Raw genomic sequence first — 16244 nt, forward strand, 5'->3', positions numbered from 1 at the left:
TTTTACCTGGGTTGTTGACCAATCCACTAAATGAGTAACAATGCATGGACTACTACGTGTTTACAATCAACTGAGAACACGTGTTATTTACTGAAAAACAACACATTATTCATGCATTGCGGGATTAACAATTTCGCTTAGTTTTTCATTTTTTGTATCCACATTTATAGTCCATGATATAAAGTATTCGTTCCATGCTCAGATTAACGAAGAGTTGTTTCTAAGCGAAGAAACGAGTGTTTGAATTACCCGAAATATAGCCATTAATATGATTGATGATTACACAGAGATTTCAGGTATTTGTCAACAAGACAGCAACGAAACAACAGTGAAAAGCACAATTACCCATAAGACAAACTTTCATTCAGATAGTTAAAAAAATAAAGGATCCTTGAATTTTGGGTTCGTAAAAAAGGGGAAGACATAGAGTGTGTCAAATATCTGTTGGGGTCACCTGGGAACAGTATTATCTAACATATATATGTTCCTGGGGTCACTAAAATTTCCCAGCTTTTCAAAAAAATTGATGTTATGATATTGTACCTTCTTTTATGATTAAAAAGTCATTTAAATTGAGGAAGGGTATGTATTTATTAATTTGTCTTTAAGAAACAAACAAATGTACCGTAATCATCAATCAGGGCCATTTATAGCTGACAATACGGTATGGGTTTCTCTCATTGTTTAAGGCCTTACGGTTGCCTATAATTGCTTATATCAACTTCTTTTGAACTTTGGTGGATAGTTGTCTCATTGGCAATCATACCACATGTACATCTCCTTATTTTTATATACAAACACCTTTCAGAAAGATTGGTTTTCCATCATCTTAAAAAGAGATATTTACTGTAGAATACTGTGTAGGGTTTATATATTCAGAATTTGACAGGTACAGAAGACTATATCATCTATCATATTTCATCAAAACTGCTCAAGACATTTCTGAAATTCTTGTCTGACAATGTTAACATAATCTATCTATAAGTATTGATTTTTTGGCATATTTCAGTCTTTTGGACTTTTTATCTATTTCAAACTGTTCCCTTTGTTCTGAAGGTAATGAAGCAATATTTTCCTCAATCATTGCAAGCAGCTGTAGTTTCGTTTTGTATTCGTCTTTGCAAAGTTCGTTTTCTTCTAATGTAGATATTGGAATTTTGATATTTTTAACGGACTCAGATATTTGCCAATCTTAATAAAATCATTTATGATGGTATCCATGTTTATGTGTGACAAGGACGTGAACTTTGATATGTTTTGTAAAAATTGCAGCATTGGATCTTAACCTATTATATTTCTCTCATTTATTGGATACTTTTTCTTCTCGTTTGATATATAAATTTTGCTGTTGTTTTTTTCGTTTAAATTGTTTTACACTAGTCATTTTTTGTCCCTTTATAGCTTACTTTTCAGCGTTGAAGGTCGTCCTGTAACCTATGATTGCTTACTTTACTAGATTGTGTCTTGGATGGAGAGATGTCTCATTTGGCACTCATACCTCATTTCTATATACAAAGCACGTTTTAGAAAACCTAAATAGGCAACATGGCACCCACTATGATCTGGAAGATTTAAAGATTGAAGGTATTGCACATAAGTCAATAAGACAGCAGCTGAACCATAAAAATACCTCTTAGATATTTTTTGGGATAAAATTAGCAACAGACGGACTTCATCGATGGACAAAGGTATACAAAATATGTTGAGCTATTTACCGTCCCCACTTTTTATAAGACAATTTTTTGAGAATACTTTTTTTTTATGTACTTACTTTTAGATCAGGTCCTGATAAAAAGTTTGTCAGATAAGTCTGCATCTGTCGTTACATCCATATTGCCGGGCAGCCTGTAACGCCACAATGGGAACAGACTTGAAATTAAGCAGTGTTTCAGTGCCATGTTCTTTGTGTTTTCCAAGCAGCAATGTTTTTGGAATGGCATTATACAGGTTTAAAAGAGCTCAAATGATTTTTATACTGGACAATGGTCACTTCATTGGAATTTCACTGTTTCACACCGTGAAATTAATGTACAGGTACATTGCATAACAATGGACAAAACCTGTTCAACTACTTTTACAAGGCGAAAAACAAAGTCGAATCGTGAAGCCAGTAAACAATATTTTTTTAATCTGAGCATACAAATTGAAGATAATGTTATATATTTTACATTAAACACATTCGCTGAACAAAAACATTTATTATGAGAGTCCCAGACACTATATTAGTTGACAGTTTTCCCACTAATTCCATGTGTTTTGTAAGTGGTAGTAAACTCGTAGTAGCCCACAATGCATTGCAGTTCATTGAGTCGATTGGTAAGTTTTTCAAGGCCATGTTTACCTTCTATTTGGGAGCCTCCTCATGGGGTTTTTGATTATGTGATTACTTGGCCGTTTTTATAGTGATTATTTGATTACCAGACCAAATATTTCATGATTATTTGATTATTTGATAATCTAGGACTGTATTTTTGATTATTTTATTATCTTGTTTAAAAAAATAATTAATGAGTATGTGATTATATTGGCAAAAAATTTGTGATTATGTGATTACTTGGACACCCCCATGAGGGGCCTCATTTGGGAAATTACTATGCAAATATATTCTGATGTCAAAAAATCTAGAGTTCCCGACCTGTTTAATGGTTTTCAAGAGATGAAAATTAATGCATTTTACATATATCTTCTATTTTTAGCCATGGTGGCCATGTTTGTTGACTGACTGGAATAAAAAACACAAACTTGACTCTAAGGATAATTTAGGAAAGGTCTGGTTGAAATTTGGTAAAGTACTTTCAGAGGAGAAGATCTTCGAAAATGTTTTCTACACAAGAAGGACGCCAAGTGATGACAACAACTCATATGGTCTTTAAGGCCAGGTGAGTTAACAAACTAATGTATTAGTTATCAATTGATTTCAATGAGTACCACTTAAGTAAGCTTGAAGAGTTGTATTGATATTTCTATGTCTTAGATGCATGATCTTTTTATTAGTTGTTATTGACTTTGAACTAGCTGTCAATAACTGTGAGTACTCTCAGATCTGTACATAGTGTCTTTTTTGTTGAGGGGTTGTATAAATATCCTGCCACATCATGTCTGTGTTTTTGTTAGATGTTTTTCTTATTTGTATCGATCCGATGAAGCCCTTTTCAACTGATTTTTTTATAGTTTGTTCTTATGTTGTACTGTTACACCACTGTCCAAGGTTTGGGGAGGGTTTTTATATTTTTATATTTTATACTTAATCTCATCATTGTTAAGATGAAAAACAGCAATGGAAGTTCATTTATCAATCATTCAATATTTATTCGCGGACTGCTTATTTTCTTTAATTGCTCTTCACCTTTGATCAATGTTTTGTATTGACATTGGTGCACTCAATACAGAACAGCTTTGTGAGTCTGAGTCATTCTTAATCTGCATATTGCTTTGACAAAATAAACAGCTGTCGTTGATGTTCAAATGCAGCATTAACTTGCCATTCCTTACCATACATTTAATTCATTTTAATTTGTATAATTTTACCCTATTTTCATACTGAGGTACTTCGAAAAAATGAAAATGTAGAAAAATACCTGTTCAATTATTCTTCTGATACCCTCTCTTGGTGCATCAGGGTAGTTTTTGGGGTCTACTGATAAAAGTTTTGTAACTCGAACCTTCCCACTAGGACATTTGGCCCAGATATCTGTAAAGGTTCCTCCTCTATCAATGGCAAAGGTAAACTTTTTAACAGAAACAGACATTGCTTTTTTTCTGAAAAAAAATTGGAAATTACATATTAATTAAAGTTCTTATAAAACAAGATAGTCAAATGACTGAAGACCTGCTTCTATTAAAAAAGTTTTGAGCATTCTTGTAAAGTTCCATAATATAAAAGACTCAATGGCAGGAGTATTATAACTCTTTAACAAAAATTGATAGGCACTGATTTCAGAACTTGTCCTAGACATTGCTGATATAAACCTTTGATATAAATTTTATAACAATCTGGCAAGAATTGTACACATGAGAGCACTTACAATGCAATTTTCCATATTATTAATATTTCCAATATTAATGGGCATATTTCTTTTAAAAATAATTGAACAGCACTGATTTTCAAATTTGTCCGAGTCATTGCCAATTTAAACCTATGCTACAAGTTTCATAAAAATCTGGCAAGAACTGTACACATGAAATCGCTTACAATGCAATTTTCCATATAATAAATATTTCCAAGGGACATAACTCTTTTGAAAATAATTGATCGGCACTGATTTTAGAACTTGTCAAGACATTTAATTGCTGACATAATCAATGTTAATCAAATTTAATTGTGAGATTGAATAAATGTATTTTAAAAGACTATTATATATATCACTTTGAATTAAATTGATAAAACAATCCCAGTTCACCTGTCCCCATATGCTACAAACAACTTTCAAAGAAAACTGTAAAATTATAAAAATTCAAGGGACAAACAAAATATTCATGCAAAATGCTAGTTGTTCGTGAACAGTTGGATAATCTATTTAAAGTAACATGACCTGAGGTACATGAAAGCTCAGTCAGGCAGAAATTGAGGCATTGAGTTTACCATGTTTACTAAAATGGAGTAAATAATAAGATATTTGATGATTTTTACTGTTCTATCTTGTTTGAAGAGATGAAATTTGCTGTCCTTGTATGATGCAATTACCAGTCCCCTATATATATATATATATGTGGCATTGTTCATCATGTAGATGGTGTAAATAAACATCAATTTATAGTAAAAGTTTTGAGATGTCCACTTAGGCTTCTACATGTAGGTAATGTCTTGATTAATATTGGGAGCATCTTTTTACCACAGAAGACCACAGAACATCAAAAATATACCACAGAACTTCGAAATATAAATACTTCAGACATTATTTTATTGTTATTGTTAATTCTTTTGATAATTTGACATTTATTATTCAAATAAATTAAATTTTTCTATTTAGGGTCAACTCACTATCGCTACGCCCCCAACTGAATTGGCCTATTATTGGGTCTATACCAAAAACACCTACCGGTATTAAAACCATAATATACAAAAAATATTTAAAGTCACAACAATTGTAATTCTGGGGTATATTTGTGACATTTACTTTTTTTTTAAATACATTTTAATTTTTTCTTGTTATTTTTTTTCTTCCATTTTTTAGAATGTTTCTACTAGATGCATAACATAATTATATCATGTATATCTTAAATCTATTTTGTATATACCAGAATTTATCTTTTTTGTAGTTGTCATTTTTGTTTAATAATAAGTACATTTATATTATTAAGGGGGCTCGCGGGTTCAAATTTTCGCGCCAACTGCGCAGGAAGTTGCGCATCGATATCGCAAGTCATCCTATTGTCGTAATTGTCAATAATAATTAATTTTGATTATTATAAATAATCTATTTGATTTAGATATATAACAAAAGAATGTTGTTATCGAAAAACTATAATTCTAGAATTTTACAAACAAATTTATTGCTATTTTCATTGTTGCAAATGCACTTCCGTTTTGTGGTAATGGCATGTTCTTGCCGGCGTGAGAAGATAAACACAAGATAAATCACAATAATCGAACACGTGGGCTGCTTTTCATGAATACTGAAACAAAGATCGATAATATTAGAACACGATCTTCATTTTAGTAGCTTATGAAGCAGTTTCACACTTGTTTTACACTAGAAAAGGACCCGGAAATATGCGTAAAATGTATGTAATACTTTGTAAACAAACAAGGAATATAAATGTAAGTTATTCTTCTTTAAGTTTCTACCGATGCGATCCTTCGTTTATTGAAGATATATTTTACATCGTGTTCGAATGATCCCAGCACAAGAATGATTCACGACCGTAAAATCATTTGAAAGTTATTTTTTAACGGATATATGGGGAAAAAAAAGCAAAAAACAGGGACAAACATTAATGTGTATTATAAATTATATAAAATTGAGAATGGAAACGGGGAAAATTACATGTCAGGACAACAATCCGACCAAATAGCAGAAGATGACCTGTGGCCACTATGGGTATAATGGGTCTTCAACACAGCGAGAGAATCCAGCCCCTGGAGGCTGGGTCCAGCTAGCCCCTAAACAATAATGTATTGTCCAGGGAAAATGGACGTCACACTTAACGCCAAAACATATAAATGAACCAAAAATTAAAATACATACAAGACTAAAAAAGACTAGAATTTCACGACTTGGGACAGGGTGAGGCGCAAACAATATTTCAGCGAGGTTAAACATGTTTTGTCAGATGTTAACCCTCCACTGTCTGTAACCAATGTGGAATAAGCAAAAACACAGCAATACCCACACTAAAATGAGTGATGCTCAATGTACAATGTACTTGTGATAAATGTTATGACACATTTTTTACAGACCACTTAGGGTCCAGGAGTCGTTTTCACATTAACATGGTTAATCTTACCACTAAGATCGATAGTACAATGTAATTCATGGTGTGTTGACTAAATCACCATTTATTTGCAACTTGGCAGTTGTGTTATATATAAAAAAGAAGATGTGGTATGATTGCCAATGAGACAACTCTCCACAAGACCAAATGACACAGAAATAAACAACTATAGGTCACCGTACGACCTTCAACAATGAGCAAAGCCCATACCGCATATATAAAGTCAGCTATAAAAGGCCCCGGAATGACAAATGTAAAACAATTCAAACGAGAAAACTAACGGCCTAATTAATGTACAAAAAATTAACCAATAACAAAAATGTGACACATCAACAAACGACAACCACTGAATTACAGGCTCCTGACTTGGGACAGGCACATACATACAGAATGTTGTCTACATCAGACACCATAAGTAAATTAATACTAATGACTATTTGACTTTTCAGGGGAAAAGGCAGGAGTTTCTTTTGCAAACAGAATTTTCATTCACTCTCTTGTTAGTTTAGATTATTAGTCCCCTACCGACGAAGTCGAATGGGACTTTTGGTTTGCACTCTGTCAGTCTGTCTGTCTGTCCATCCATCAGTAACCCCACCACCCTCTTTTTTTAAAATTCTGGGTCCCTCCTGTAGATTATTCATGTAAAACTTGGCACATATCATACTGTGTTGATTATTTAATGATAACATGGATAAGGTGAGGTGCATATTGAACTATATATTTCAAACAATTTACTGTTGTATTAAAATTTTGTTCTCTTTGTTAAATTTTATGTCAAATGTCTTAATTAATAAAGTTATATCAGTATGTGTTTTGCTAGAACAGTACACTTTTCATGGACAGAATTAAAAAGTTAGATTAATTCAAATCGGGCTATGCTTATAAATTAGTTGGAATTGAAAAAGGGGGGTACATGTAATAGTTCTTATAATTTTTTTCAAAGTGGCAAAATGTAAAAGGTTATTCAGGTTATTTCATTGATTCGTTACTTTTATAATTTCTTTATTACATACAAATAAATGTACATTTTTTGTATTTTTTAACATATGGGAAGTGAACGGCCATACTTTGAGTTAGAGCTGGTAGATATTCTATGATTTTAATATATATTTTTGCCTAAAAGTAGAACATTATATAAAAAAAAAGATGTGGTATGATATCCAATAAAACAAAAGAACAAATGACACAGAAATTAACAACAATAGGTCACTGTACCGCATTCGACAATGAGCAAAGCCCATACCATATAGTCAGCTTTAAAAGGCCTGTAAAAATTTAATTGAGAAGGTGCAAGTCTAGTGTGTTTTTTTATATTTTCATTTACCAGGTATTGTCTGAAAGAAATGCAGGTAACAAAATGTTACAAATATGTTTCTAGGATTTTGAAAAAAAGGAGCAAAAGCCTTCCCAAACTAGGCAATGGTTGAAGTGGGACATGTAAAAAGGCTATGAATTAACCATATATGTACATCCCCTAAATCCACCTCTTTAAAATAATGAAATAATTTTATTTTCAAACTGAATAGACATTTTTTATAGACTTTGCATGACCTTAGACATGTTAGAGTAGGGAATTATAAAAGAGTTGACAAAGTAAATATACAATCTTTATTAAAGACAATACTGATATATCCATTTTAATCATGTAGCTTACTAGGTAGTTTATTTTTTACATTAATTTATTTAACAATGTTAAATGCCCTAATATATTATGTAGCATGTATGTAAAGCAATTGAAGAATCATTCAGTGTACATTTAGTGTATCAAGGATTCAAGATTTATTACAATTATTCAAAATTTAAATTAATGTGTGTCTGAAAAATAAAAGATTATCCAAAGAAGGTGGCTTTACATGCATGATGCATGACATAAAATTGTTTTTTTTTTCTACCAATTTAAAATTTTTAAGGTTTTTTAATTCTTCCACATGAGTATAAAACGTGCTTGGCCATGTATAATTGAATAGAAAAAAATGACAGTGCAAGGGCTGTATAGCCAGTCAAGGTCTTTAAAACTCCAATCATCATCATGATTGAAAAAAGTTATTTGGTCAATTTAGGCAATAACCCATATTTACACATAAAAATTAATACAGAAACTATAGGAAATAGACTGTTTTTGCATAAGTTAAGAAGTACAATGTACGCTAATGCAATATATTTTTCAATTTTTAGTGGAAAACTTGCATGTAATTTTAGTCCCAATTGTTATACACATGTTCATTGTATTTGGTGAACTTACTATCCTACCAAAGAAAATAAAGGTAGTATATGAAATGAAACAGGTACACTTATCAAAATAATTTACTGTTGAGAACTTTATAAATCTCAAAAACACTGTTTTAGCATATAAAAACATGTGTGCATTTAAATTAATTGTAAGAAGGAGGAAAGGGGGGGGGGGGGGGGGGGGGGGGTAGACAGGTCTTTGCATAACTGATTATACAGAACAGGATTTTTAATAATTGGCACACTTTGAAAAGAAAATCATAAGGTTATATGAATAGAATAAACCTGTGAAGTTGGCCTGCTACTAATCAAACCATGCAATTCAACACTTTTATATTAGTTATTTTTTGGGGGGAATTTATTGAATCTAAATAAGTAATTTATGGGAACTGAAATTTGATCATAAATGAGTACTTTTGTCACAATACATGCAATACTGCATGTTGTTATTTATATTTATTTGAAAAAGTTACCAAGATTGGAATTTATTATGCCCTGCCACAAATGTGGATGGATTATATAGATTGATACTAGAATACCTTTGTACATCCCTTTCCAGTAAAGTTTTGCATTTATCTCTATTTCTCAGTATTTAATGGTAATATATCAGTGATATTTTTTCTCCACAGACATCTTGTATACTAGTAATGCTAGTAGTACTATACATTACTTGAGTCACTTTGACCTACATTTATTGCTTTTGTGTCTTTGGTTAAGTCTTGTGTTTAGGTTCATTTCACAGAAACCTATTGTGATATATCATCACTACAGTATTCTTTAATGATACCACACAGGTCATCAACAATTTGATTACTGTGACCTACATTTAATGGCAGGACAACCTGTGTCTTATAGACACATTTTCTATTTAATACAAATCTAATAACACACTATCTAACCTGAAATTTTTTATGTATGTAATTTCAAAAGCATAAAACGGGTAAATTGACAGATATAAAAAAAGGATTATATGGCGGGTGTATCAGGTTCAACTATCTCATGTGTTAATTTTTATACATAAACAAGTACTAGGAAATGAAAGAAGAATTTGTCTATGTCAAACTTAGATAAGCTCCTGTAATAATTCCATTATACAACAAACATAGAAGCTGTCCTGTGTGCTATATTTGTCAGCATTGTGTTTAAAATTTCAAATATATATAAAAAGGTGGGATATACGGGCATGATTGCCACTGAGAAAACTTGCCACCAGAGACCAAAAGAGATAGAAGTTAAGAGATATATGGCCTTCAACAATGAGCCAATTCCATTCCGTTTGGCAAGCTATAAAACCAAATGACAAATGTAAGGCAATTCAAACATGTCAAAACAGCCCGATTTATGTACAAAACACCAATAAAATAAAAATACCTTGCAAAGTTTCATCAAAATTGGAATACTAATATTAGAGGTCCCTGAGGTGGGATATTTATTGCAGATGAAGGATTGTCTTGTAAACTAAAAAATCAGTTTAAGTCAGGTGTCTGAGTGAGTCTCTAGGTTTCATAAAAAAGGCAAGTTTTATTACAATCAAGCAAGAGATACTAAAATTATCAACTGAAACCAGTGGTATTAAACAAGTGAACGAGCAGACAAACTAATAACTATTTGCCTCAAGGATTCCATAGTCCATATAAATATGCAGGTTCTAAAAACAAACACACCCCTATTGTAATAGATACTGCCTGATCATTTTTCAAATAGTTTGGTATTGAATTTGAACTGAAAATTTTAAAAAATCCCAAAAATTAGTGATTTTCCATTTTGACTGCTGGTTTCCATGGCAACCAATATGCAAATCAACTGTTTGGAAATGTTTTATATATTATATATGGTCTTACATGTATAGAGGGTAAAACAAGTTTTTATAACCAGGTCTCTCTATATCTGGTCTCAAAATTAGAAAAATGTGTAAAAGACAGAGTTATCTCCCTTTTTGAAAAAATGCTCATTATTTTTAATGATGTACATTTTTTGTCTTAACTAGACGGTGACTTGTTGATTTTATTTTTTATTATTTAAAAAGACTATTTCAGCAACAGAAAAAACACAAACATTAAAAAATCCTATATTAGGTTTCATGAGAAATTCTTCAAAAAAGATGGATATGCATTCATTTCCCTATCATTTCTATAGTAATCTTGAATGAAAACCAATAAACTTGAACCCTTCAAAAAAATTTAACTAGACGGTGAACCCATTTTTTTATTTTTATTTTCCACTTAATATATGATAAAGTTCATTTATAAAAAGTATTAGCCAAATCCTATATTAGATATTTATACCACCCAGCCACCTTAAATATTGATTAATATATAAAGCAGTCCTTTAAGGGCTACCAAATACTTTCAACAAGATATTTGAAGTTGTTGTTGGTTGACTGATAAAATATTATAAGTGTGTCGTTATAATAGTCAAAAATTTCAAATTTGATGATTTGGGACTTTTCTTTTGATGTGTGTGTATCTTCTCCAATTCATGTATAGAATTTATGCAGGGCCTTAAATTGTGTAGAGGCATGTTGGTAGTTGTCTCCAGCATTGTCCAGGGAAAACGTTCTCTGACAACACTAGCGGCAACTCAGATGGACATCACAAACTAGTACATTAGCTTGGCTTTTGAAACACTGAATAGATTGATGATACACTTGATGCAGTTCAAAACCAAATTCTGTCGGCAAGTCAGATGAAACATTGTATACTAAATGATGTTGTAAATATATTTATGTAGAGAAGTAAATGGAACTTGGGTAAAATTCAAAGATATTTTTACTTCAATTTTAAATGAAGTAGCTCCTAAAAGAGATATCAAGGTAAAAAAACATACAGAGCCTTGGATGACTTCTGAAATTATTGAACTAATTCAAAAAAGAGATCAGCTTTTGAATATGTATAAAAAAACAAATAATAAACATCTTTATAATGATTATTGTAAATGTAGAAATAAAACCCAAAGGGAGGTAAACAAAGCTAAGTCTTCATATTTTGAAAATAAAATAGAAGAAAATAAAAATAATCCTAAAAATATCTGGAAACAGTTTAAAAGTATGGGTTATAGTACTAAACAGAAAGAGAAAAGTAAAGTTGTACTTAATATAGATAATGAAAACTGTCATGACTCAAATACAGTGGCTAACAATTTTAATAACTTTTTTACAACTATAGCGGATAAATTATTTAGTATCAAAATTACCACCAGTTCCAAAAGTGTTTGATATCAAAACAGACATATTTAAATTTTTTTATAACACTGTTAAGTGTAACGATTTGAGTTTTAAATTAAAACCTATGACTGAAGAATATATTTTTAAACAGTTACAACAACTCAATCCAAGTAAAAGTACTGGATTAGATGGAATACCATCAAGGTTTTTAAGAGATGGCTCGAGTATTTTAGCAAAGCCAATTACATATATAGTTAATTTGTCGATAACTTCAGGCATAGTACCTGATGAGATGAAAACAGCTAGAGTGAGTCCTATATATAAGAAAAATAGTAGGTTGGATGTCGGAAATTATCGACCAGTTAGTATTGTAGTAGTTGTTTCTAAAATTGTTGAAAGATCAGTATATTCACAACTTGAGAAATATCTGGTGGAAAATGATCTACTTTATAATTTACAATCTGGTTTCAGATCTGCTTATTCCACAGATACATGTCTTATTCATTTGTTAGATCATATTAAAAATGAATCTGCTAAGGGACTCTTTACTGGAATGATAATGCTAGATTTGCAAAAAGCCTTTGACACGGTCGATCATCATATATTGTGTAACAAACTACAAATAATGGGTATCAAATGTACTAAATGGTTTGAATCATATTTATGTAATAGACAACAAAAAGTTAGTATTAATGGTACTGACTACTGAATCTGATTTAAGATATATTACATGTGGGGTACCACAAGGGAGTATTTTAGGACCACTATTATTCTTATATTATGTAAATGACATGTCTATAAGTATAAGTAAAGACTGTAAAATTTTATTATATGCTGACGATAGTACCATACTATATTCTCATAAGAACCCAGAAGTTATATCTGAGAAACTGGGTAAGGAACTTGAATCTTGCAGCAAATGGCTTATCGATAATAAATTATCACTTCATTTGGGGAAAACAGAAACTATTCTGTTTGGGTCAAAACGTAAATTGTCTAAAATTCGTAACTTTGATGTTACTTGTAATAATCACACAATTTCATCTCAAAATTGTGTGAAATATTTAGGCCTGAATATTGATAATTCTCTTTCTGGAGAAAAAATTTTAAATAATATTATTCAAAAGATAAATTCAAGATTGAAGTTCCTATACAGACAGGCCAAATGTTTATCAGAACAATCTAGAAAGACTTTAGTTACAGCTCTAATTCAATGTCATTTTGACTATGCCTGTTCTGCATGGTATGCTGGTGTCAGCAAAAAATATAAAGATAAGTTACAAGTATTACAAAACAAATGTGTTAGATTTATAAAAAATACTGGATATAGATCAAAAGTTGACCATAATGTATTGAATAGTATTGGTTATGTTAATATTGAAAATCGTGTTAAACAATTGAGATTAAACCATGTTCATAATATCCATTACCATCATTGTTCTTATTATATGTATACAAATTTTACAAAGGTGAGACATCTTCATCATCATTTCACACGAAATAGTGAATATAACTTCTGGGTTCCACCAGTAAAGAGTCAACAAAAAGATACATTTTATTTTAATGGCATACAAGATTGGAATATGTTACCAAATAATGTTAAAAAAATAAAGAAAATAAAGGATTTCAAAATTAGTGTTAAAGAGTACTTGACCAAAAGTTATAGTGCGGCCTCATCAGACTTCTTTTTATATTATTAAACTCATTTTTTATTCAAATTATTCTTATATGAATTTTTTATGTCATATTAATTTGTGTGATATCTTTTTTGTATGTCGAAACTATAAGCCGTTTACATGAAGATACCCCATTGGAAACAAGCTTTAAAGCTTTCATGGGTTATCCCTGATAAAATATCAGCAAATTTTTTCCATGCAGTTAAAGATTATCTACACTCATAAAATACCATTATATTTTACAAAGTATGTGTTAGTAATGTCTTTATGTATCGTATATATTGAGTATTGTATTAACTCATATGCTTGATATTTTATTGAATAAAATATTATTATTATATTATTACACATACTTTACTTGAGATGAAATAAAAGTCATTGGACAATATTTCAGATTTTTACGAAATTTTGCATGCATTTAGAAATAGTTGGACTGCATCTAAATAATTAAAAACTGGCATATGTAGCATTACTATATAGATTCTATATTTTGAGTCCAAAATGATGATCTGAGCGAGTTCACTGGCACATTAAAAGTACCAAAATTTAAATAGATTATTTAATTTTGACACTCATTGTAATCACCAACTCATCAGGCCAATTAACATGTCATTTAAGTTTTTACACCTGAGACATCAAAAACATTTAATTGGGTGTCTTCCTGCTATTCCTACATTTTGAAAATAAATATTCCTTCTATTCCCATCTTTCAAAAATAATGGCAATGCTTAATTCGACTATGGTGCCGTTTGAACAATATGAGTTCTAATCAGTTAAACAGAAAAGTTTTCATATGGGCGACATTATGAGTAAAAAACACAAGTGTATAAAAAATTGGAATTTTTATGTAACGAAAACATTTTCTGAGTGTAATGTAGAACATTTGTGTAACATTACAGAATGTGTCCATAGTACTTCAGTTGTCAATACTGTTATGTCTAAAATGTTTAGTAAATATGTTGGACAGTGGCAATGCAATTTACAGTCAGAGAAAGCTTTAAAGGTAAAGGTGGTAACAAACTTCGAACTATAATTTATTTAAGAACAGTTTTGAAACGGAAACTTATTGTACAATTCCAATGTCATTTTCACAAAGTTCTTTTTGTCAAATTCATTTGGTGTAGCACCACTAAGAATCAAAACAGGGAGATTTTAAAAAGTACTTTTAGAGGAGCGAGTCTGTGATAGTTGTAGATATTTTAGAAGATGAAGCCCATGTTATTTTATCGTGTCCTTTATATGACGATTTTAGAAAAAAATTATTTGATGAAGCAACACATTTTAATAGTGATTTTATGTCTTTTGATGATAAACAGAAATTAGTGTTCTTATTTACAGAAGTTAATATGATTCGTAGCTGTGCCAAAGCCTTTTGTTAAAACTTTTTTTATATTTTCTACTATTAATATTTTGAAACTGTACATTGATGAAAACTAACTGGTTAGGTTTGATTGATATTTACCTGAAGTTAATTAGCATTATGTTTTGAAAATCTAATCTGATGAATCCCTTGTTTATTCAACTATTTCTTCTATTCCTACATGGATTTCTTACAAATGACATACAAGATTTTAGGAGGAATAAACCATTTAATAGACAACTTTCGAGTTCAATGCATTTCTGTCAAAAACTCTGGTTTTAGTGAACATCATTCGTGCGTTTAGGGGCATTGTCACTTCCGTTCCAATGTTGAGCGAGTGGTTGGAAAATTATAATGCTATATTGCACAAATTATTCGGCAAATTAAATTCTCATAATTGACAATCAGCACTGCTGTCATTAGGGAATTGTGATTAAGTACTTACAAAACAAACGTTATTTCTAGTTTATCCTGCACAATGACGATCACTAAGACGCTTGATGAACGTTAATAGTGCAGGTATACAGGCGATCCCCTCTATCTGGTAAATGACGTCATAAAGGCGCGTCTAATTGACGAGTTTTTTCCGGTGAAGGATGAACTCGAAAGTGGTCAATTGAATTATACCTTGCATAATCAGATGGCAATTAGAATTCAATCAATTGACAATTTTGTAAATAGTTGATTATTTTGAAATTTATTAACAGAATTGTGAGAACAAACTATATTTTAGTGTAATTGGGCCGGTAAAATTCATCATGTCAACTTTTTTTTTTATAGAAATAGCATTTTTTTTATAGAAACACATTTTTTTAAATAGAAAAAGCATTTTTTTTTATAGAAAAACATTTTTTTTATAGAAAAACATTTATTTATAGAAAATCACATTTTTTTTTTTATAGAAAAACTTTTATTTATAGAAAATCATTTTTTTTATATAGAAAAACTTATAAATTGATTTTAAAAGATTTTTATAAAATATTGTTTAGTATCTCAAAGGTCTCAAAATATAAAAAAAATCTTCCAAATAGCAAAAAAAGTTATGATCATTAAAGAAATTTATATCTCATCAGGTTAATCGTCCTGTCATTAGTGTATCACGAATTATAAAAATAATATAATTCTGAATTATTAGTTTTGCATTTTGTAAATTAATTCAACATGTTCAAATGTTCTGTGGTATATTTTAGTAGTTTTATTGTAATTTTGTGAAGTTCTGTGGTATATTTTGGGTGTTCTGTGGGCTTCTGTGGTGTTCTGTGGTAAAAAGACGCTCCGGTCTTGGTCTTGATTGATAAGAAAAACTAGATATCTGTACACAAAAAAATTAATTTAAAGTTTGTTGATGAAGGAAAATCTTAAATAATACAACACTGGG

General features: G+C 30.5%; 1 protein-coding gene across 2 annotated transcripts in view; it reads right to left on the reverse strand.

Moving 5' to 3' along the window:
* The window catches only part of LOC127701135 (5-oxoprolinase-like), a 144747-nt gene that overhangs the window by 127575 nt on the left and 928 nt on the right, over window positions 1-16244 (reverse strand). For both annotated transcript variants that reach the window (XM_052204928.1, XM_052204927.1), the window contains exon 2: window positions 3579-3759. In XM_052204928.1, coding sequence (XP_052060888.1) covers window positions 3579-3749 — 171 coding nt within the window. In that variant the 5' untranslated portion in view covers window positions 3750-3759. The remainder of the gene's footprint in view (window positions 1-3578; window positions 3760-16244) is intronic.

Source organism: Mytilus californianus, unplaced genomic scaffold (assembly GCF_021869535.1).
Source record: "Mytilus californianus isolate M0D057914Y unplaced genomic scaffold, xbMytCali1.0.p SCAF_5, whole genome shotgun sequence".
Taxonomy (NCBI): domain Eukaryota; kingdom Metazoa; phylum Mollusca; class Bivalvia; order Mytilida; family Mytilidae; genus Mytilus; species Mytilus californianus.